General features: G+C 48.5%; 1 protein-coding gene and 1 pseudogene across 6 annotated transcripts in view; one reads left to right on the forward strand and one right to left on the reverse strand.

The window, feature by feature from the left end:
• The window catches only part of LOC115527056 (transforming acidic coiled-coil-containing protein 2-like), a 125,002-nt gene that overhangs the window by 95,567 nt on the left and 7,393 nt on the right, over positions 1-22,042 (reverse strand). For 2 of the 6 annotated variants that reach the window (XM_030334440.1, XM_032595134.1), the window contains 2 exons: positions 14,057-14,134; positions 7,093-7,152 (listed from right to left, as the gene is read on the reverse strand). The exons of 1 other annotated variant lie outside the window; for it this stretch is intronic. In XM_030334440.1, coding sequence (XP_030190300.1) covers positions 7,093-7,152; positions 14,057-14,089 — 93 coding nt within the window. In that variant the 5' untranslated portion in view covers positions 14,090-14,134. Of the gene's footprint in view, positions 1-513; positions 775-7,092; positions 7,153-14,056; positions 14,135-16,324; positions 16,708-22,042 lie in introns of those variants that run through there. 3 more of the 6 variants (XM_032595135.1, XM_032595136.1, XM_032595138.1) reach the window with 3 other exon arrangements.
• LOC115527871 lies at positions 5,965-6,114 on the forward strand (annotated as a pseudogene).

The following is a 22,042-nucleotide window of genomic DNA, read 5'->3' on the forward strand; positions in this document are numbered from 1 at the left end:
GACTCAAACCTCATTAACTAAGAGCCCCAGGGGCTATCACAGCGTGGAGCTAAAGCAGTTAATCCGATTCTTCAGAAGATTCATCTGGCCCAAACCCAGAGCCACCGCTCCAGTGAGAATTAGCACCAAGCCTAACAGGTCCCTGGGAGAAGAGACAGTGGCAGCAGACAAGTCACACTGAAGGAGCAATCCACTGTTATGAGCTTGAGTTCATCCTGGTTCACTGTCCCTTCCTTCAATTTCTTTCTCAATAAGTGCAGCGAAATCGTCCCTAATACCCACCTGCTGCCAGTAGAATATTAGAAGACGCGGTTCCTTCTAGGGCTAGTTTAATGCTGTCGGGGTGTTGGGTTCCTTGGGTCCCGCAGGAAAGAGAGAAACTCCCTCCCCAAGTAACACCGGGGCCCCAAGCATTTGTCGCTTCAAACAATACGTGCGCATACGTAAGGGTCGTAAGGGTCGTTTATCTATTAAGCAGAATAATCATCACGTGGTGCCTGAGCCACAGCTAACCTCAGCCTGCAGAGACATGCTCAGTCACGTTGGTGGGTGGTCCCAGACCCCGGGGTCAGCTCACGTAGCACGGGGTCCCCTGTCCTCCTGGTCCTCTGCTTCTTGGATGTGGGGGAATTCCAGAACGCGAGGCCACGCGGCTGAGGTCGCCTTCAGGAACAAACTTCAGGCCCAGGCTGCCTCTTGGACGCTGAGCCACGAACCAGAGGGACCTGCCCCAGCGAGGCCTGGGCTGGGGGCCGCGACCTGCTCTGTGCCCTCTGAATCCTGTTTGTTTCCTGCTCCTCCCTCAGCTCTGAGCTCAAACAGCAGCTCCCCCGGGAGGCCTTCCCTGAACCCAGGGTCAGGTCAGGCGGCTCTGCACCTGTCTTCTTGCTTCATAGCATTGATCTCAGCTTCTATAGTTGAAAATCGTTTTTCTCTGAGACTCAAACTACAGAAACATCCAGAGGGTGACATTGCTTTAAAAGGGTTTTTTAGGGGCGCCTGGGAGGCTCAGTCAGTTAAGTGTCTGACTCTTGGTTTCGGCTCAGGTCGTGGTCTCGTGGTTCGTGAGTTTGGGCCCCGCACTGGGCTCTGTGCTTATGGTGCAGAGCCTGCTTGGGATTCTCTCTGTCCTTCTCTCTCTGCACCCCCCCCCCCATCTCTGTCTCTCTCTCGCAAAAGAAAGAGTTTTTTAAACGATCATATATTTTTAAGCGAGGCCATTACAATAATAGAATTGTGTGTTCTTCTCTCCCCCCTCACAGTGTCAGAGCCATTAATGGCTATCATGACGAGCCCAAGAAGAATCCAGAAAGTGGTAATGCAGGTGGGTTGAATGCTGCCCTTCTGCTCTGGAATCCACATGCCCGGAGCTCAGAGGTCTTCTGTGGGGCTTCCTAAAGTGAACACTTGAGTACAGAACGCTGAATGACTATGCTGGTCACCTTTCACAGCGACTTATTTCACCATCAATGCCCCCATGCAGGTCCTGATGCACGAAACCCTAGCAAGGCTACTCTTGTCACAATGCCATCTCCACCTCTGTCCCAAAGAGGGACACACAGACTAGGACCCGGGCACTCCCAGGGACAGCGCAGGCTCCGCTTGGCTCGGTGTTAGACATTCTGCCGACCTCTGGCCGGACCGTGCCTTCCGCCCCTTGTGAGTCACCCTCCATAGCTGTGGTTCTGTGTGTGGTTTCTCTTCATTCCCAACCAACACGTCTGCAGGAGAGAGAGGCCTGGGGTCTGGGTGTGGGTCACAGTCGTGCATGTTAGGGACCGGGCTGCTCTGTGCTCCCTGAGATCACCCTGCCTGCCCCAAGGCTTCATTGAGTCAGTCACGGGAGGGAGGGAGCAGGAGTGACAACTAGGACCCAGGAGGCAGCAGCGGGCAGCCACCAGGGGCCGGCCTGGAGCTGAGAGGCCTTAGCTCATTCAATAAAGGGGTAGAATCGGTCCAGCCTGTTTGTGCGAACTTTGCCCACCAATGGCTTCTCCTCTCTTGGGACCACAGGGGGAAAAAAATAAATCCAGGCCATATTCCTAAATTTCAGAGTTTAAGCAGGGTTTGTGTGAATCAAAGAGGAAATAACTGACTGGTCAGCGGGATCCAGATACAGGACCACGGTGATGCTATTAAACTTGACTTCTTGAGTTAAGATTAAAAGGTCACCAACCAATTCAACGATCAGTTGTTGCCAAAAAATTTCAAAAGCAAAAATCATTAAGCTAATTTGCTGGCCCACTGCCAAGAGACTATGACGAGAGGTCCTTTCATGCTTCACATCCCTGCTTCTCTCCGTGACCGCGTGAAGGTCCGGTCCCCCCAGGCACCTGCCATCCCCCCAGCTCCCGTGCAGTTCAGTACATGCCCTGCCGCATCTGACCCCACTCTCCACCGCGTGTGCACCCCAATCAGCCATCAGAGGAGAGCTGCTCCCCCTCCCCGAGCCTCACGATTCCCAGGTGTATCTGTTTCCATCTTCTCCCCACCATCCACAACGGCGGAGGGAACCCTGATGTAAGCCCACAACTGCTCCAATCCCATTGCCTCTCAACGGTCAAGGCCAGCCTTCCTTTGGTCCACCCATCTGTCACCTGTCCTCTATCCACCTCTGCCTCTCTCCCTCCTTCCCACCAGCATGCAGGCATCTGGGATCTTCAGTCTTTAAACCTTCATACAACGCTCTCCACTAGCTACTGTCCCAATACTCTGATCCCTTTCCTAGAAAAATTTATTGCATTGTGGATACCCCTCTCTCTACTCCCTCTTCCTTATCTTCAGTTTCCGCTTCAGCCCTCTCCCCCGCAAACCACATCCCTGTCATTCCACTGGGAGTGCTTACCAAGGATCTTGAGGGCAACATGAGGTTTCCCTCACATCTATGGACCCCACATCGCCAAGTCATTGGGCAGGTGTCTGCCTTGATTTCTCAGGAGTATCTGATGGCCTCCCAGGTCCCTCATTATCCTATGTCTTTGGCTACAACTCCTTCACAGACTCCTCCGTTTCCCCTTGGGCTCACATCTAAATATTAAAGGACATCTCAGGGATTAGTCCTGAGTCCCTTTTCCCAGTGGCCTCCTAACTACTGTTTCTCCTCCATTTCCGCCCTCCGCCCCTTAGAGACCATTCTCCACATAACAACCACAAAGCTCTTTTTTAAAACTTCAAATCAGGGGCGCATGGGTGGGTGAGTCAGTGAAACGTCTGACTCTTGATTTCAGCTCAGGTCATGATCTCATGGTTCTGTGCTGTCAGCATGGAGCCTGCTTGGGATTCTCTCCCCCTCTCTCTGCCCCTCCCCCCACTCATGTGCTTGCTCTCTCTCTCTCAAAATAAATAAGTAAATGAATAAATAAATATTTAAAAAAAATCTCAAACCACGTCCTGTGACTCCTCTGTTGAAATCTGGTGGTAAATCTGCAAGATTTACCCTCATCCACCTCCCTGGTCTCACATGCCGCCATCATCTCACCCACTCTCCTCCAGCCACACTGGCCTTCTTTGCTGATCTCGAAATACCACAAGCTCATCCCTCCCAGACATGTCACAGTTGCTCTTCCCTTTTCCAGAACGTTCCTTTTCCAGAACTTTATGTGGCTGCCTCCTTCCCGGCACATCAGGTCTCTGCAGAGAGGGCTCCTCTGGCCACTTATCAAAAAGAGCCTCTAACCACAATGAGACACCCCCCCCCCCCCCCCCCCCCCCAGGATGGCCACTACGAAAGCAAAAACCAAAAAGAATAACAAGAGGTGGCAAGGCTGTGGGGAAATTCGAACCCATGTGCACTGTTGATGGGAATGTAAAATGGTGCAGGCCATCGTGGAAAAACTTGGTGGTTTTCAAAGAATTAAACATAGCATTAACATATGATCCAGCCATTCAACTTTTGGATATATATTCCAAATCATTGAGAGCATGGAATCCAACACATTTGTACGCCCACGTTTATAGCAGCAGCATCCAAGCGTCCATCAACAGACGTATGGATAAATAAAATGTAGAATATGTATAACGGAATCCTATTCGGCCCTAAAGAGAAAAGCTGCAACATGATGAACTTAGAAGGTATTATGTTACAGTGAAATAAATCCGTCATTAAAGGACAGATACTGTATGATTCCACTTATATGAGGTACCGAGTGTAGTCAAGTTGATAGAGACAGAAAGTGAAATGGTGGTTGCCAAGGGCTGGGAGTGGGGAGGGCAATGTGGATTCTTGTTTAATGGACACAGAATTTCGGTTTGGGAAGATGAAAACTTTCTGGACACGGGTGGCGGGGATGCTTGCCCAGCAATGTGATGTGCTTAATACCACTGAACTGTCCACCGTCCACTTAAACATGATTGGGTTGGATGGGGCACTTGGGTGGCTCAGTCGGTTGAGCGGCCGACTTCAGCTCAGGTCAAGATCTCCCAGTCCGTGGGTTCGAGCCCCGCGTCGGTCTCTGTGCTGAGAGCTCAGAGCCTGGAGCCTGCTTCGGATTCTGGGTCTCCCTCTCTCTCAGCTCCTCCCCCACTTGTACTCTGTCTCTCAAAAATGAATAAACGTTAAAAAAAAATTTTTAAAAATTAGCTCCTGATTCCAGTTACCCCTGGAACATTTATTATGAGTTTATTTGCCTGCTGGCTCATTGTCTGTTTTTCCCTGTGGAAGGGGAAGCCGTGCCAGAGTCGATTATGGCTGAACTATTCACTGGTGATCTCAAGTGCTAGAATAGTGCCTGGGAAACAATAGGCACTTGATAAAGTCTTTTTAAAAAACATTGTATTTTGTTTACTTGTTGGTTTGTCTGTTTGCTCACTTGCTTCTTTTCTTTTTTTTTTTTTTTTAATTTTTTTAATGTTTATTTATCTTTGAGAGAGAAAGACAGAGCGTGAGCAGGGGAGGGGCAGAGAGAGAGGGAGACACAGAATCCGAAGCAGGCTGTAGGCTCTGAGCTGTCAGCACGGAGCCCGACATGGGGCTCAAACTCATGAACTGTGAGATGGGGCTCGAACTCATGAACCTGAGCCCAAGTGGGACGCTTAACTGACTGAGCTACCCAGGCGCCCCCGACTTGCTTATTTTCGAACTCCCAGCTGGATGTCAGTCCCAGGAGGCAGGGACATGGTTTGTCCAATGCACAGCACCTACACCAGTACCAGCCACCCAGCAGAGGCTTCAAAATTGTCCCGTGAGTGAATGAAAAATCATGTCCACATCAGGGAGCCTGTCTGTGGGATCCTGAGCTCGGTAGCAAGGTGCTGTGGAAAGTCCCGAGCTGGACGGGAGAACCCAGTGCAAAAAACTCTGATCTGCCATTCTCTGTGATGCCCGGGAGACCGGGGTTCTAATCCCTGCTCTGCACTCACCCCGATGACCCACAATGATTAACCTTGGAGCCTGCTCCTTTGTCCATAAAGCAAGAGTGAGCGGCCTGGTCTGCCCACCTCAGGGGATTTTGATGAGAACCGGGTGAAATCACATGTGGGCAAGGCTCCACCGTGCTCTACGCACATGACCGCATTATGTCACAACCTCAGACACTGAAACTGCTATAGAAACATAAAGATGAAGAGAAATTAAGATGGACACAGAAATTAAGATGGGCTCCAGCAAGGCTTGACTTTAAACTCAGCAAATCTTCCCCTTTCTCATTCTTGAAGCCCCCCCCCACCCCCACCCATCTCCTTCACTTGTTTTTGTGTAGAATCCTTTGCTCCAGGAACTCAGTATCCATATTGGCATCTGGCGACCTCAGTGTATGCTCAGTAACGAGACTCTGGTGGCCGGTGCCACCTCAAGGACGTGGCCAACGGGACGGGCAGCACATACCACGTTCCTATCGAAACTGCCCAGTTCCTCTATTTTGCTACAAACCCCCTCAGTCCTTTATTCCAGGCGGGTCTGCAGCCTTGAAGGCATTAGACTGCCACAGCCTCTCTCACCTGGCACAGTAATAAAAACTCTCATTTCCCATCGCTTCTCGGCCTTTTGGCTGAGATCAAGTGTAGTATCCGTTCTTATCAGTTTAAAACTCTCGTTCCTTTTTATCCCCAAACTCTGTCTTCATGTCATATTTTGGCTCTGGAGCACAGAGGTCGGTTTGCAACAACGACATCCCTGTTTGATGGGACATCCAGCCACCCTCGAGGGTGCAGCTGCTGTTTCCTTAAAGCCAGGAACCTGTCCCCTAGGAGCCTAACCCTCCTCCCTAGGTGTGATGGGCTTTCAGAGCAGGTGGCATTTTATTGCCTCACGCTGACCACGCCCACAAGCACACACCAACCTTGCCTGACATTCTCTCCAGGAAAAATCTCCTTGAAATGGATGCAGGGCCCCGAACTTGCCCTCTTCCCCAGCAGGTGTCAAACGCTTCAGCCCGAGCTTAAATTCTGAGACTCAGCCAACTGCACAACGACGCTGACAATGGACTCAGAATGCAATCTGTTTTTTGTTTTTTGTTTTTTGTTTTTTACGACACATCAGTTTTGCCCACTGGTGGTGTAGACGGGACCCCCCACTCCATAAAAGCCGCACTCCAGGACAAGGGAACGCAAAGCCGATGAGTGTGGAAGGTTAGTGTTGGCTCCCAGCATCTGTGTTACGTGGAAAGCATAAGCCTCCTTCAGCATCTCACAGCATAGCGCACCAAAATGTCATCTTAAAATATCTAAACCCATATTGCCGGGGCACCCGGGTGGCTCAATCGGTTAAGCGTCCAATTTCAGCTCAGGTCATGATCTCGAGGTTTGTGGGTTCGAGCCCCGCATCAGGCTCGGTGCTGACGGCCGGAGCCTGCTTCCGATTCTGTGTCTTCCTCTCTCTCTGCCTCTCCCCCCGCTCATTCTCTCTCTCTCTCTCTCTCTCTCTCTCTCTCTCTCTCTCTCTGTCTCTTTCTAAAATCAATAAACATTAGAAAAAATTTAAGCATGTATTGCAGATTCTACTGTTTTACAACTCATTTGAGGTAGATGAAAGGAAGCGATGGGAGGAGGAGCAGCAAACTTAAAGTGTAAGGGAACGTGCCACACGCAAAGGCTGCAAACATCTAGGTGTTAGGAAGGGGGCTGAGATGCGGACCACGCACAGCACACTTCGGGTACCTGCGCAGGCTCGGGGTTTGGAGGCCACAGGATGACGTTATGCAAGCCGGAGTTCTCTTGCTGGAAGCAAAGGAGTCCCGCCATTAGGATGGGCCGCAGGGAACAAGACCCCCCACACTACCACAGGGACAGTCTTGGCTGGTCTCTACTCCCGGGTCTGACCTGCTGGGTGTACTCCCGCCCTGCCCGTGGCTACCAGGGGACGTTTGTCCCAGAGGGAAAGGCACCTGCAACCGGAGGGTGTAGCGCGCAGGCAAGGGTTGGGACTGGGCAGGCCTGTTCTCCTCCTTTGCCCCGGTGACGTGGCTGATCCTCAATGCCAGGTCTTTAATCTGTGAACCGGACCTTCCTTCAGACCTGGGTCTGAAAGGTCACTCGTAAGCAGAATGCTGGGACCCCCAAGTGTCTCTTCACAGAGAAAGAGCCTCTGGGAGAGGCCGGGGGCCCTGGGTGGGATGGGAGGAGGGGAGGGTGGAGGCAGAGAAACTAGGTTGGAGCTGTCTGGACTGATTCAGGTGTGAGGGAAGAGGGTGTGATGGTGGGGGTGGAGAGGGAAAACTAAAACTACATCTTGGACACGTGGCACCTTTTTGTCTTTTGAGGAAGTGCTCTAAGTGGCATTGATGGAGACGTCATCAACCGGGGCTCACCTTTCCCCTGCAGGGGTGGGTGCATGACTCAGGCGGGCTAATCAGAGTGTCCACATCCAGTGGCACATGGATTGATCCCAGACAGAGCACATGACCCCATCAGGGCCAGTCCTTAGTCGGTGCTAATCAGAGGCTGGATCGCCAACAAGAAGAAGCCTGGATGCCTAGAGTAGCCGGTGGCATGTTTTGTTTTGTTTTGTTTTGTTTTGTTTTGTTTTGTTTTGTTTTGTTTTGTTGTTTCTGCAGGCCAAGGGGACATCCCTAAGCTACTTGGGCATCACGGAGGAAAGCAGAGCAAGATCCAGAGACAGGAGATCTCCAGCATCTTCTTTTGAACCTCTGGACTCAGTGACTGCTGCAGCTAGACCCTCTCTCTGGACTTCCTAATCCTACGAGCCAAACAATCCTTCTCGGCCTATAGTCGTTGGAGACAGGTTTCTGTCTCTCGAAACCAAAAACAGTCCTCATTAAGCAGAAATTTAAAAGGTTAAATGGCCAGGCCATTGATTTATTAATTATTAATCATAGAGTGATTTATTAAATGTGGACAAAGGGGGTGAGTGGAGTCAGAGGTGATCCCCAGATTTCTGTCTTGGATGGTAGGGTAGATCGTGGTACCCAGGAGGGGGGATTCAGAAGGAGAAGACGATTGGGGTGGGGGAGCTTAATTCAGGTTTGAGGAACAGGAAGTGACCATGGATCATTCAGGTACAGACACCCAGGAGACAGTGGAAAGGTAAGTCTGGAACACCAGCCCCACGGGGGAGCCCTGATTCCTGCAGCCAAATACACTTGTGCTTTCTTTCCACTTGTTTCTCTGTGGAAGACAAACCTTGTTCTGACCCTGGAAGCCTGAAGGCAACTCCATCATGTCCCACTGGGTCATGTGGGGCTGAGGTTGGAGATGTGAACCAGAAGGGAACTGAGGAGGGAGAACAGGGTTTGGGGCTGGCAGGAGGTGAGAAGATCTGAAACACTGAAATATATATATTCATCACTTGCAAGGATATAATGAGATGGACCCCACCCCCATAGCCTGATGAGAAACGTATAAATTGGCATCACCTTTCTGGAAAGTATTTTGAATATAGCTATAGATAGATCTAGATCTAGGGCAAGAGTTTTGAAATCACCCTTTATTTGACCTAGAAATTCCATTTCTATGAGTCTATGCCCAGTAAACCAGCCTTCGATTCTAAACAGTGTAGTTTAGTAAAGGTAGGGAAAGAAAACTATAAGCCACTTTAATGTGCCTCTATTTGTGTAGAAATTCATCTCAGATTAGAGGAGTTCAGCCACTGCCCCAAGGAGTTCTCAAAGCGGTAAGACAAATATTCCTCTATTCTAGGTTTTCTCAACCTTGGCACCTTTGACATTTTGAGAAGAATAATTCTTCGTTGTGGGGGTTGTCCCCGTGCGTTGAGAACATTTAGTGGCATCCCTGACCTCTACTCGCGCCTCCACTCTGGAGACGTGATACCAACCCTGCCTTCAGACATTGACAAATGTGCTGGGCGTTGGGGTGCCTGGGTGGATGCCTCAGTTGAGCATCTGACTGTTCATTTCAGCTCAGGTCATGATCTCACAGGTCGTGGGATCAAGTCCCACATCAGGCTCTGCACTACTAGTGCAGAGCCTGCTTGGGATTCTCTCTCTCCCTCTCTTTCTGCCCTTCTCCCAATTTCATGCCCATTTTCTCTCTCTCTCTCAAAAATAAACAAACAAACAAACATTTATAAATAAATAAACATTTATAAATAAATAAATAAATAAATAAATAAATAAATAAATAAAATGCAAGATAGAACATTTCTTTAAGTTAGAGACTACAAAGAGGTAGGACATGAGCCAACTCCAGCCACCAGGAGCATCCTTTTGACTCACAGAATGTTCAAAAATAATTTAAATTAGTTGCCAACACTTGAAAAAATTGTAAAGTTTCTTTAAACAATCTCTTCTAGAAAGTAGAAGAGGAGAAAGCACTCCCCAACTCATTTTATGACGTTAGCTTTAGCGTGATACCAAAACCAGCTAAAAAAGGAAAACTACCAAGCAATATTTAGCATGAATTTAGATACAAAAATCTTCTACAAAATGTTAGCAAATCAAGTCTAACAGTCTTTACAAATAATTATACACTACGACCAAGTAGGATTAATTCCGGTATCCAAGACTAGTTCAACATTTGAAAATCAACAGCGTAACCTAATATATCAACAGCCCAAAGAAGAAAGATCATATGGCTACATCAATTGATACAGAAAAAAAAAGCATCTGAAGAAATCCAATACCTATCCATGATAAAAAATCCTCAGCAAACGAGGAATAGAGGAGCATCTTCCTTAACTTGATAAAGAGAATTTATAGCTTACTCAGTATAGCATGCAATTCTTGCCCTCAACGTCATGAGTTCAAGCCCCACATTGGGCCTAGAGCTTACTCACAAGATAGATGGGTAGATAGATAGATAGCGTGTTTTTAAAAGAGAAAATTTATAAAAACCCGCAGCTAATATCTTACTTAACAGGGAAAGACTGAATGCTTTCCCCTCAGAATTGGAAAGCAGGTGGGAATGTCCACTCAGACCATTTCCAATTAACATAGTATTGGAATTCCTAGCCACAGTAATAAGGCAAGAAAAATAAATAAAAAACATACAGAATTGAAAAAAAAGAAATACAACCCCCCCTTTTTGCAAATTGTCTACATAGGAAATCCCAAGGAATCTACAAAAAAACTTTTGGAAATAATAAGTGAATTCAGCAAAATCACAGGATGCAAAATCAACACACAAAAAATCAATACACTGACAATGAACGTGTGGAAACCAAAATGAAAATACTATTTATAATCACTGCAAATAAAATGAAATACTTAGGCATAAACTGAAAACGTATACAGGATCTATATGCTGAAATTTATGAAATGATGATAAAGAAATCAATAGGACCTATATAAATAGAGAAGCACTGGGTGTGTTCACAGACTGGAAAATTCATCATATTAAAGATGTCAATTTCTCCAGTATATCTATAGGTTTAATATTATCCATATCAAAATGTTAGTAAGGTATTCTTAGACCTAGACAAGCTTATTCTAAAATATATATGGAAAGCTTTATGCCCTAGAATAGCTAAAACAATTTTGAAAAATAGTAAAGCGGCATGGGGCTTATTATACAGCAGCAGTAATCAAGACTGTGGTATCAGCAGAAGAGTAGACATGTAGATCAGTGGAATAGAAAAGAGAACCCAGAAACAGACCCACACAAATACGACCAACTGGTTTTCGACAAAGGTGCAAAAGCAGTTTAATGGACAAAGAATAGTGTTTTCAACACATGGTACCGGAGAGATGGACATTCATTGGCGAAACAAAACAGGACAAAAACAGAAAATGAACTTCAACCTGAGTCTCAAGCCTTACACAAAAATGGATGCAAAATGGATCGCGGATTTGAATATAAAATGTAAAACTATAACACTTTTGGAAAAGATAATATAATAGGAGAAAATTTTCAGGATGTAGGGGTAGAAAAAGAATTCTTAGACTTGGCACCAGAAGCACTAGAATTGGCAGAAAAGGAAAAGGAAAAACTGATCAATTGTACCTCATAAAAACTTTTGTTCTGTAAAAGAGCCTGTTGAGGTGATGAAAAGACAAGCCATGAATGGGAGAAAATATTGCCAAATCACAATCTGACAAAGATTAGTATCTAGGCTACACCAAGACTCAACACTCAATAGTTTCTTAAAACTCCAACTAGAAAATGGCTAGAAGACATGAACACCTATCTCACCAAAGAGAACCCATGGACAGCAACAAGCTCATGAAAGATGGTCAGCATGGCCGATCATCAGGGAAAGGCAAGTTCAAACCATAGTGACATTAGTGACATGTCACAACACATATCAGAATGGTGTCACCCAACAGTGACAACACCAAATGATGGCCAGGCTGCAGAAAAACTAGATCACTCATACATTACTCGTTGCTGGTGGGAATGTAAAATGGTGCAGAGATTCTATCTAACTGGCTGTTCTTAGAAAACGAAACATGCGGGGTGGCTCAGTCCGTTAAGGGTCCAACTTTGGCTCAGGTCATGATCTCACAGTTTGTGAGTTCAAGTCCCGCTTGGGGCTCTGCGCTGACAGCTTGGAGCCTGGAGCCTGCTTTAGATTCTGTGTCTCCCTCGCTCTCTGCCCCTCCCCCCACTCGCACTCTGTCTCTCTCTCAAAAATGTAAATAAATAAATATTAATTTTTTTTTAAAAAAAAATGGGGCACCTGGGTGGCTGAGTTGTTGAAGCATATGACTCTTGGTTTCCGCTCAGGTCATGATCTCAAGGTTTTGCTGGTTCGAGCCCCACATCAGGCTCTGTGCTGGCAGTGCAGAGCCTGCTTGGGATTCTCTCTCTCCCTCTCTCTCTGCCTCTCCCCCACTTGCGTTGTCTCTGTCTCAGAAATAAATAAATAAACTTAAAACAAAAACAAAAAACTAAACATACAACCACACATGACCTAGCCATTGTGCTCTTGGGCAATTGTGTCAGAGAAATGAAAATTTTTGTTCACACACACACAAAACGTATATGCAAATGTTCCTGAGAGCTCTATTTGTAATCACTCCAAACTGGAAACAACAGCAAATGTTTCTATACCGTGGAGCACCACTCAGCCAGCAAAAGGAGTGAACAACTAACACAACAGCCTGGATGAATCTCAAGGAAGCCATGTTGAATGAAAAAAGCCAATTCCAAATGGTCACGTATCGTGTGGTTCCATTTATATAACATTCTCAGAAAGCCAGACACAGACAGAGAGAACAAATTAGGAGTCGCCAGGGATTAGGAAAAGGGAACAGGAGGGCGGTGGGTGTGGATCTAAGGAAAATGAAAGGAATCCTTCAGGTGGGGGGAATGCTCTGTATCTTGACTGCATCAACGTCAGTCTGCAAGTGCGCTGACGTTTTGCAAGATGTTACCCTGGGGGGGACTAGGTGAAGGGTGCAGGGATCTCTCTGTACGACGTCTTGCAATAGCATGCTATTGTTTACCATGTCTACCATTATCTCAAAAGAAAAACTTTGATTAAAAATATTTTGCGATTTCATAGAAAAACACGCGTTTTTTACTTCTGTTGAAGAAGTTGCAAGGTCTTGGAACACTGGGTCTGCCATGGCAGCCATCAGCTGGAGGTGATGGTGGTGCCCCCTCCAGACAACAGGACAGGATCCCTCCTGTTTGCCACAGCACCTCCTTCTCTCTACCGCCTCCTAACCTGCCATTTACTACAATTACTGTTTCTGGCCTGCTCCTAAAGACTGGAGTTTGCTGTCTTTGCCCTCCATGATTCCCGTGTTCCTCCTTGGGAAAAGAAGATTGCAGGGAGGAAAAAAGCAGAGAGAAAACAGATTGCTTTGCACTGGCTTTCAGATCCCGTTACCTCGTTCAGAAGGCTCACCACCATCGATCCAAAATTCCCACTGTGTGCGAGATGGATAGGAAAGTGTCCCCCTGGTTTTGTTCACCAGGACACTGAATTGAATCTCTCAAACTTAAAATGGATAGCTGTAAAATTTGAACATACTTTAACAACGCCAGCCTTATGCACGATTGAGCACTTAAGACTCATTCCTCAAAAGTGAAAACCCGACCTAACGTGGAAATGACAGTTCGCGTTTAATCTGCTCAACAGTGATAGAGTTTAAGATCGCTTTTTGAGGGCCACAACTATTTTGGGGAGGAGTGTGGATAAGGTTTTATTTCATCCTCCTGTGATGCATCCACACAAGGGAACAGATGGGTGGGCACAATCCAGAAAAAAATATGCCAAACTCTTATTATGTCAATGTTAAAAGCAAGAAATTAACCGTTTTTTAACTAGTTTTTTACAGTTTATAAAATCGGGGCTAGCTTGAATGCAACAATTCTGAAAATGGGAATAAGAAATACTTATGCAGATACATGTGCCATATGTATCCAGGTATAGTCTGTGTTTTTTAAATGTTTATTTATTTATTTTGAGAATGAGAGAGAGAGAGAGCGGGGAAGGGGCAGAGAGGGAGAGAGAGAATCCCAAGCAGACTGTCAGCGGAGAGCCCGACGCAGAGCTCGAGCCCACGAATCCTGAGATCATGACCTAAGCCAAAATCAAGAGTCAGATGCTTAACCGACCGAGCCACTCAGGTGCCCCAATCTGTGTTTTAGCTTGCTCCTTCCTGGATGGAGAGGAGATGCTCAGGGGGAAAAAAAACCTAGTCAAGGTCAATCAAGCGATCCGGGTAGTTTGAGGGGGAAGCTCCCTGACACCCACCTGGTTTTCCGAGGTGCTGTTCTCATTGCCCATGGTGATTCAGGGTGCCAGCGACCCTCTGGATTTTACCAGAAGCAACTGGAAGAAATAAAAGGGTATACACATCCATAAAATTGAACAAGACCTCAGGCTTTTTTGGTCTGCCCATCAACTCAGACTCAAAAGCCAGGTGATGGGAAATGTTGATCTCTGCAGCCACATCACGGAAACTTGCCTTTGAAGGGTTTTCTTTTGTTATACGCCACCCAGACTTCTTTCCCCTGTCCGGGCTGCTGTTCTCACTCCCCACCCCAGGGGCTGGCAGACAGCTCAGAAAAATAAGTTTGTTCCTGAGTCTCCGACTTAATGTCAACGTACACGCAGAGGTGTATCTACAGATGAAGTGACAGAAGGGGCCCAGTTGCCAAGGAGAGCTTGAGAAGTGTCACTGTAGGGGTGTTTTCTGTTTCTAATCGTGCTCACTCTGGAAATCCAGAGTATGGCGGTTCCCCCATCAGGTGACCGCAGAGCCCGGTGTCGAACATTAGGAGGCGTGTGAAATCCACTTTGTTCGATAACGTATGGTTTTTATTTATTTATTTATTTTCCAGTGTTTATTTATTTTTTTTGGGGGGGAGGGCAGAGAGAGAGGTGGACTTGGAATCCAAAGCGGGCTCTGCTCTGACAGCAGACAGCCAGTGCGGGGCTCGATCTCACGAACTGTGAGATCCGGACCCAAGAGGAAGTTGGACACTTACTAGACTGAGCCACCCAGGCGCCCCAATAACACGTGGCTCAAAGCTTTGGCTCAAAGCACTTGTTTCATCAAATCGGCTTTGCTTCTGCACATATTTTTACGATGGCAGGATGGTTTTCTTGGGGAGGAGAACGGGTAGCAGGGCCCAGACAAGGAATAAATAATCATGTAAAGCGGCCAGCCACCGGGAGGACTCTAGACCCATTCCGTCGGGCTCACTTAGCAACACTGTTCATCCCTGTCTTCCTGAGGATGCTTCCCATACACAGCGAAGCCCAGGTCAGCGCGCCGACATCGGCTGAGTTCCAGGAGACCCCCTAACATCAGCAGGACGGGGACTCTTACCTTCCTTTTTCTAGATGGAGAAACTAAGTCCCAGAAAGCTGGTAAAATGTATCAAACTTTCAGAACTGGAACCTTAGAGATTACCAGTCTATTGCATGGGGGGCGGGTACTGAAATGGAAGAAGGCAAGGGGACTTGTCAAAGACCCAGCTTGGACGAGTCAAAGCTGGTAATAGAACTCAGTCTCCTGCCTTCGAATTCAAGATTCCTTCCACGGCAGTGTGGTATCATTAGTATTTGCTCAGAAAACTTCAGTGATTGACTTACAAATAAAATTTGTCCATTGATCTGCTCATCCATTCAACCAACACTGACCGGGTAGCTACCATATGCTGTGTGTACTGAACCGTCACTGGAAAATCAAATTGAAGTATTTTGAGTAGCACAAATAAAATGCCCCCCAAACTGAGAAAATTGTGAGTGATGTCACTGTAGTGATCGATTCTCTCACTCCTAACCCTTAAGCCAAAAGGATACAAGTCCTTAACCCTTTCTTGACCTTCACTGTTTATAAGATGGGCCAAAAATAAAATGCTCACTCACAGAATGTAAAAATCATCATGTGCTTCAAATTGATCGCTTCAGGGTGTTTTGGATGTTCATTTGGAAAATGATGACGCTTCATTAGCAAATACCATTGAATGCTACAATCATTACGCCCTTATCTATCACCGTCACATCCTTGTGCCGACCAGTTTAACCCAGACACAGTCGGAATGTCATACGGTCCAACGTCATATTAGTTTGTGAAACTCATTTGGAGGAATCAGTTGAATAATTGTATGACAGATCAGAGCGCTTGAACTAGCTTTTTACACAGGTAAACAGACTAAAGACAATGGCACAACTACTTCTGGCCCAGTGCGAATTTCAAAGCCACAGAGCGAAGGCTTGGCCGTTTCTGGAACTCTCTCCTCCGTGAGCTGCAGAACTGCCAGCCCCTCGGGCTCCCCCAGGACCGGAAAGGAAGGCGGGTACAGCTTTGCCGGCTACTTACATTCGGGGAAGGTCTGTGCGACTTGGGAGGCCGCGGGCCCACGGAAAGTCTGCTGTTCAGCAATCGGACTTTCTCCTCCTCCATTCAGAAGCAGGTGAGGCCCCAGCCGAGGCATCCGCCCACCTTCACGCAGTTGGACAAACAACCCGTCTCCACCCCTGACACTGACACAAACCAGCTGCGCCTCATACCTGAGCGGCGGCTGTGCGGAGCCTCTGTGATCACACAAACGTGGAATCAGCGTTTCTGCGCCCATCGCGGCCACGGCCTTTCACGTAGAGGATTTTCCCCGTGATTACATTAGCTGGGCTCCTTTCAGAGAAGGCTTATCCAGACTAAAACTGGGCCCGTGGCCAGATTGGCTGCACCTAAGCGATCAGAACTGCCTTGCCCGGCAAGCAGGGAGCCACGGATCACTCGCTCGCCCTTTCCGCAATGGAGCGGGGACAAGCCTTTCGTTGGAGAAAGGAGTAAAATGCTCAAAGGGCTTCCTGTTTACACCTGGAAATTTTCCACCCTAAATAATGTGGAAACACAGAGAAAACTTGTGGAAAACGATGACGCCAGCAGTCTGGCACCTGTTTATAGTGTGTGGTGTGGAGAATGTACTTACCGAGGCGTGGCTTGAGTTTCAACAAGCGAAGTCATAAAAGGCCGCCGGCTTGGCCGGATCCCTGATAGGCAGACCTGCCCATCGGGGCGGAGGAGGCCCCCGGGCCCTTGGGTGGGACCAAGGGGCAGCCGCCCAGGGACCATTTTGCCCAGCAGCCTCCCAGCTCCCAGGATTGGCCAGTTATGACCAGGCAGCCACTCTTTTGTACGAATGCAGCCGGTTTTGGTTTTGTTTTTTCTCGCCCGGAAGCCTTTCCTTCTGCAGAAGCCCCTTATCCCTGCCACAGGTGTGACCCCTCCCGGGAGACAAGTTGGCATTTCCTCAAAGGCTTCCCTGGGACCAGGTGTCTTATTAAGCTCGGAAGGGTGTCAGGAGCTTCCCAGAGGGGAAAGTCGCATGTGGAGGGGATCTCTGTGCCCCCACTTCTGGTTCGAACAGAGCAGAAGTGTGTCTGTTTCAACAAACGAATGGATACTCAAATTGTGGTACACCCATTCATCGGAATATTAATCAGCCATAAAAAGGAACGAAGTTCTGACTCAGGTAACCACTCGGATGAACCTCAGAAATTTACTAAGTGAAAAAAGTCAGACACAAAAGGTCCCACGTTGTGTGATCCCACTGATACGAAAAGTCTAGAACAGCCAAGTCCAGAGGGACAGAAACCAGACTGATGGTTCGCAAGGGCTGGGGGAAGGGTGAGTAACTCCTTGATGGGTTCAGGGTTTGATTTTGTGGTGATGAAAATATTTTGGAACCAGATAGCGGTGGTGGTTGCACAGCATTGTGAATGTGTTAAATACAATAGTTCACTTGAAAATGGTTCGTTTTACCTTGTATACATTTCAGCTCACGTTTTAAAACCGTAGGTCTTTCACAGCTTGGGGTTCCGCATAAACTATTGTTTGAAAAAAGCGTTCCACCTGGAGGGAGGCGGCACTTGAAAACTGTCACTTTTACGTTGACAAACACCAGGTTTCTGTCCAATTAAGGATTGGTGGGATGAGAAACAAGAATGTTTGCCTTCTTCTTCCTCATCCCCACTCAAATCACAGGAGAATTTTTCTAGGGAGGAAAATCTTTTTAAGTGAGATGCCTTGGAGGAACCAATTAGAAAGGAAGAGAAGTCTCTTCAACAGGGGGGCAAACGCAGTGAAAGAGAAGGGGAGGATTGGGGGCACACTGCTGAGGAGAGGGGAGGAGGAGGGAGAGAGGATGGCCGACCACAGTAGCCGAGTCACTGAACCCGAGTTGAAGGTGGGGAATGTTCAGTATTCAATTTTCACTCGTGTACACTCAGCAGTGCAAATTGCTGAACCATCCATGAACCATGAACCATGCTTCCATGAACCTCTGTCAACTCTGGGGCTTCATGGGTGGCTGCTGATATCACTATTGCTGCCACCATTGGTCCCTGGGCCACCGCCATCATGACTGCTGGATCCTGGGCAGAATCACTGATGCCCGTCCCACCACCACTTGCCCTGGCCGCCTCTGAGCTCCAGGGGCCGCCACCGTCAGTGGGAAAGAGAACAAATCAATACACCAACACTTCAGCTTCCGCCCCAGAAGCTGGTGCTCTTATAATGTCTTATAAGCGTCTCTTATAATAAATTGCCCAGGCACAGAGGACGTGTTGAGATGTCAGGCGCTATGGAATCCCGACCGTCCACATTCCTTAGCTGTGACTACCTCTCCCCAAGGCAGTACTCTAATGGGACCTCAATATCAGTCTCCTTGCCTTTCCACTGTCTACATGGGTCCGTGGCTGACCAGCTTCCCTCTTTGTGCTTGTCTTCTACCAACCCGGACACTAAGCAACCAACCAGATTTCCATTTCCTGCCACGCAAGGCTAAACACAGGTATGTGTACGTTCACTCATCAATCTCCAGGATAACCTCCCTTTGGAGGAAGGGGGTTGGGATTATGGATCAGACCTTGCCTCCAGACTGTTGCAGTGTGAATACTAGCTTCACCACTCACTTGATGTATAAACGCTAGTGAGTTAGTTAACTTCTATAACCTCAGTTTTGTCATCTCTAAAATGGGAATCATAACAATACCTACCTCACATGGCTGTGATGAGTTAATTTCAGCAAAGCTCTTAGACTAGATTAAGCACGAAACTGCTGCCTATTACATTATTATTGGCAGTGGGTTCTTTGGAGTCCCAGTAGGCAAATCCCTCAGTGGCACAAGGTTTGTATTGCCTTCTTCTTATCCCTTCAATAAAAATCAATAGATTTTTTTTCAATAGAAAAATGTTTTCTATAGAAATCGGGACATCTGCAGTAAAAGCTCAGCTGAACTGACTTGTGCACTAGAAGAAACAAATGGTGGCAAATAATGTTTATTTATTTTTGAGAGAGAGAGAGACAGAGCGTGAGTGGGGGAGGGGCAGAGAGAGAGGGAGACACAGAATCGGAAGCAGGCTCCAGGCCCCGAGCAGTCGGCCCAGAGCCCGACGCGGGGCTCGAACCCACAGACCACAGGATCATGACCTGAGCTGAAGTCAGACACTTAAACTGACTGAGCCACCCGGGCGCCCCTAAAATTCATTTTTAAAAGATAATTGTTTGGGAGGATTTTCGTTTTTCAGCTGGCATATTGGTGTCCCATCATCACAGCCGCAAAAGACCCCGAACACGATGGGACAGTCTTTGAGTCATTCGTTCGTTTCTTCACGCATTCTATAAATACGGAGCTTTTTTGTGTACCAAGCACTGGGTGTTCGAGTTCTCTTTGATACTTACAGTGGAGCTATGGGGTAGGTATTTTCTTTTCTTACGGATGAACACCCGAAACCCAGAGGGATCGAGTCACAGGGTCAAAGACCGGCAGAGAGCAAGAGGAAGGATGGATGGCCCCAGACCCTGCGTTCATGAAGGAAGTGATGCTACTACCTTGGAAGATTCTTCAATGCCGTTCAAAGGTAGTTGACGGCCTTTTTCTCTCGTGTCTTTTTCTGCTCATTTACTTTTGGTAGAGCATGGAATTTTTAGCTGTTGGCAACTGGAGCCGGTTAGGAGGGTCCCGGCTGATTGGGCCACCTCCTCCCCGATCTGCGGACAGGGCCAGGTTTGGGAAGGTGATTTACTGCAGTGGCCCAGATAGCCTAGCAGGGCTGGGTAGGCGGAGCATTGCCGGGAGGAGCCGAGATCACCACCGGGGAAATGGAGCCTGGGGCCAAGTGTGGAGGAGGGGAGGCAGAAACCTGAGAACCAGCACAGCAGCTGACGGGTGCAGAAGCAGCCTGTGGGAGGAGGCCGCAGCTCAGAAGGAGATTGCGGTGTCCAGGTCAGGCCGATGCCCCATTTCATATGCTGTGTGCAGGGTGGGGAGGTGCAGGGAGCTGGGAAATCAGAGACAAGATCGTGCCAGCCTCGGTGATGACGCGGAGACTCGGAGAGGTTTTGCAACTAACCTCAAAAAAAAAAAAGAAATGTATCTGTTTTAAAGGCTTAAGAAGTTTTGATTTTTCTTTTGCACTGAGCATGCTGGGTTGTGAGTGCTGGAAGAAACCTGGGGATCATCTTCAACACCCGCTTCGCAGACGGGGAAGCTGAGGCTGAGAGGGTAGGAAAGGATCGGCCCTCGTCTCCCAGCAAGCAGGGGCTGGGACCAGATGTAGACAGGCAGGCTTCTAGCAGGCAGAACCCCGCCCCCTCCCCAGCAGGCCTCTGCAGGCTCTGCAGTCACCTCCCGACCAGACCAGCAAGGTCAGATAGGACCCGCCTTCCCTGCCGTGGCATTGATTGCCCTCCGGCCACGTGGCATCCAGCCCGTCAGGTCCTGTGCCAGCTGGGGATGTGGGAGGCATCGACCGGAGGAGTCCGGGTTAGGCTTGCTTATTGAAGGTGAGCTCAGCTGCACCTGACCAGCAGCGACTTGGGCCGCTTGCCACACCCGGTGACCCCAGCCAGCTGCTTGTTCCCACAGATGGCCCCAGCAGGCGGGAGACCTCATCTTCTCCCCCCCGGTGGCTGAGTTCAGTTGTTCTAACTCCCTCCTTTGCACAGCTGAGCGTGGCGCTACTTATAGCTCTGTTATCATGTTCCTGTTTGAATACAAACAAACCGCCGTAGCCTGGGAAGGGGATTTGTTGCGAGACCTCGCCGGCCAGCTTTCTGCTCCGGCAGGGACCTGGCCGCTCTGTGGGGTTTGAGGGACGTGTGGCTCTTCCTTGCCGCTCCCCCCCAGCCTCCTGTGTTCTCCCTCGCCCATCTCTGAGGCCACCGAGAAATTTCGATGGGAAAAGGCAGCCTCGACGCACGTGAGGACTGAGAGTTACTCAGACATCTCCTCTCACGCCCCCGAGACCAGAGGCCACGTCCCCAGCCCTGTTCCTGGGGAGAGGCTGGGCCAGTATTCAGCTGTTGCTTTTCAGCCTCAAACCTACTGTTTCCCGGTGCTGGGGACTCTGCAAAGCCACTTCTGCTTTGCCAGCTGCTCCTGGGAGGCCCTGCAGGAGGAGGCAGAGGCCAGAGGTGGAAGGAGAAAGGAGAGATCGTTCCGTCCCTGTCTGTTTCCCGGTCCTGGGGGCAGCACCCAGCCTGCAGCCTTCACCCCCGGGGGGCAGTCACCTGCTGTGTAGCACTGGGATCCTGTCTCCGGTTGTCCTGATGCCCACAGAGCTCGCCTCATGGCTGGGCCTCCCTCCACAGGGGTCCGGGGTTCCCTCCAAGCTTCTACTTTTTAATAATTCCAGCTGCTTTGTGCCCCATAAGCCCTAAGTGTGATATCTGCCTCCTGTAGCTACCACCTTCTGTCGCAACTCCGAGTTTGCTTTTCTGCCTCGGCATTTACTTAGATAGCCATTCTTTTTTTTTAATATTTTTTTTTCAACGTTTATTTATTTTTGAGACAGAGAGAGACACAGCATGAACGGGGGAGGGGCAGAGAGAGAGGGAGACACAGAATCGGAAGCAGGCTCCGGGCTCTGAGCCGTCAGCACAGAGCCCGACGCGGGGCTCGAACTCACGGACCGCGAGATCGTGACCTGGCTGAAGTCGGACGCTCAACCGACTGCGCCACCCAGGCGCCCCTTAGATAGCCATTCTTTACGTCAGATTCTCTCTGATAGAATAACTGGGACATTTCTGTCTTCTGGCTTGACTGGCTGCCATGCTGGCAGAGTTGGGATTCCAACCCAGACCTTCTTTCTCCTGGTTCAGGATTCCCTGCTCTGGAACCCGATAAACGTGTGTTCCACTCCATGAATGAACAAGGTGAGTTTCCCCCCCCATTCATCAGTTCTGACTTTAGTTAAGATGTGGTGAGGATTCCCCACCAGCT

The sequence above is a fragment of the Lynx canadensis genome, chromosome D2, assembly GCF_007474595.2.
Source record: "Lynx canadensis isolate LIC74 chromosome D2, mLynCan4.pri.v2, whole genome shotgun sequence".
NCBI classification, from domain to species: domain Eukaryota; kingdom Metazoa; phylum Chordata; class Mammalia; order Carnivora; family Felidae; genus Lynx; species Lynx canadensis.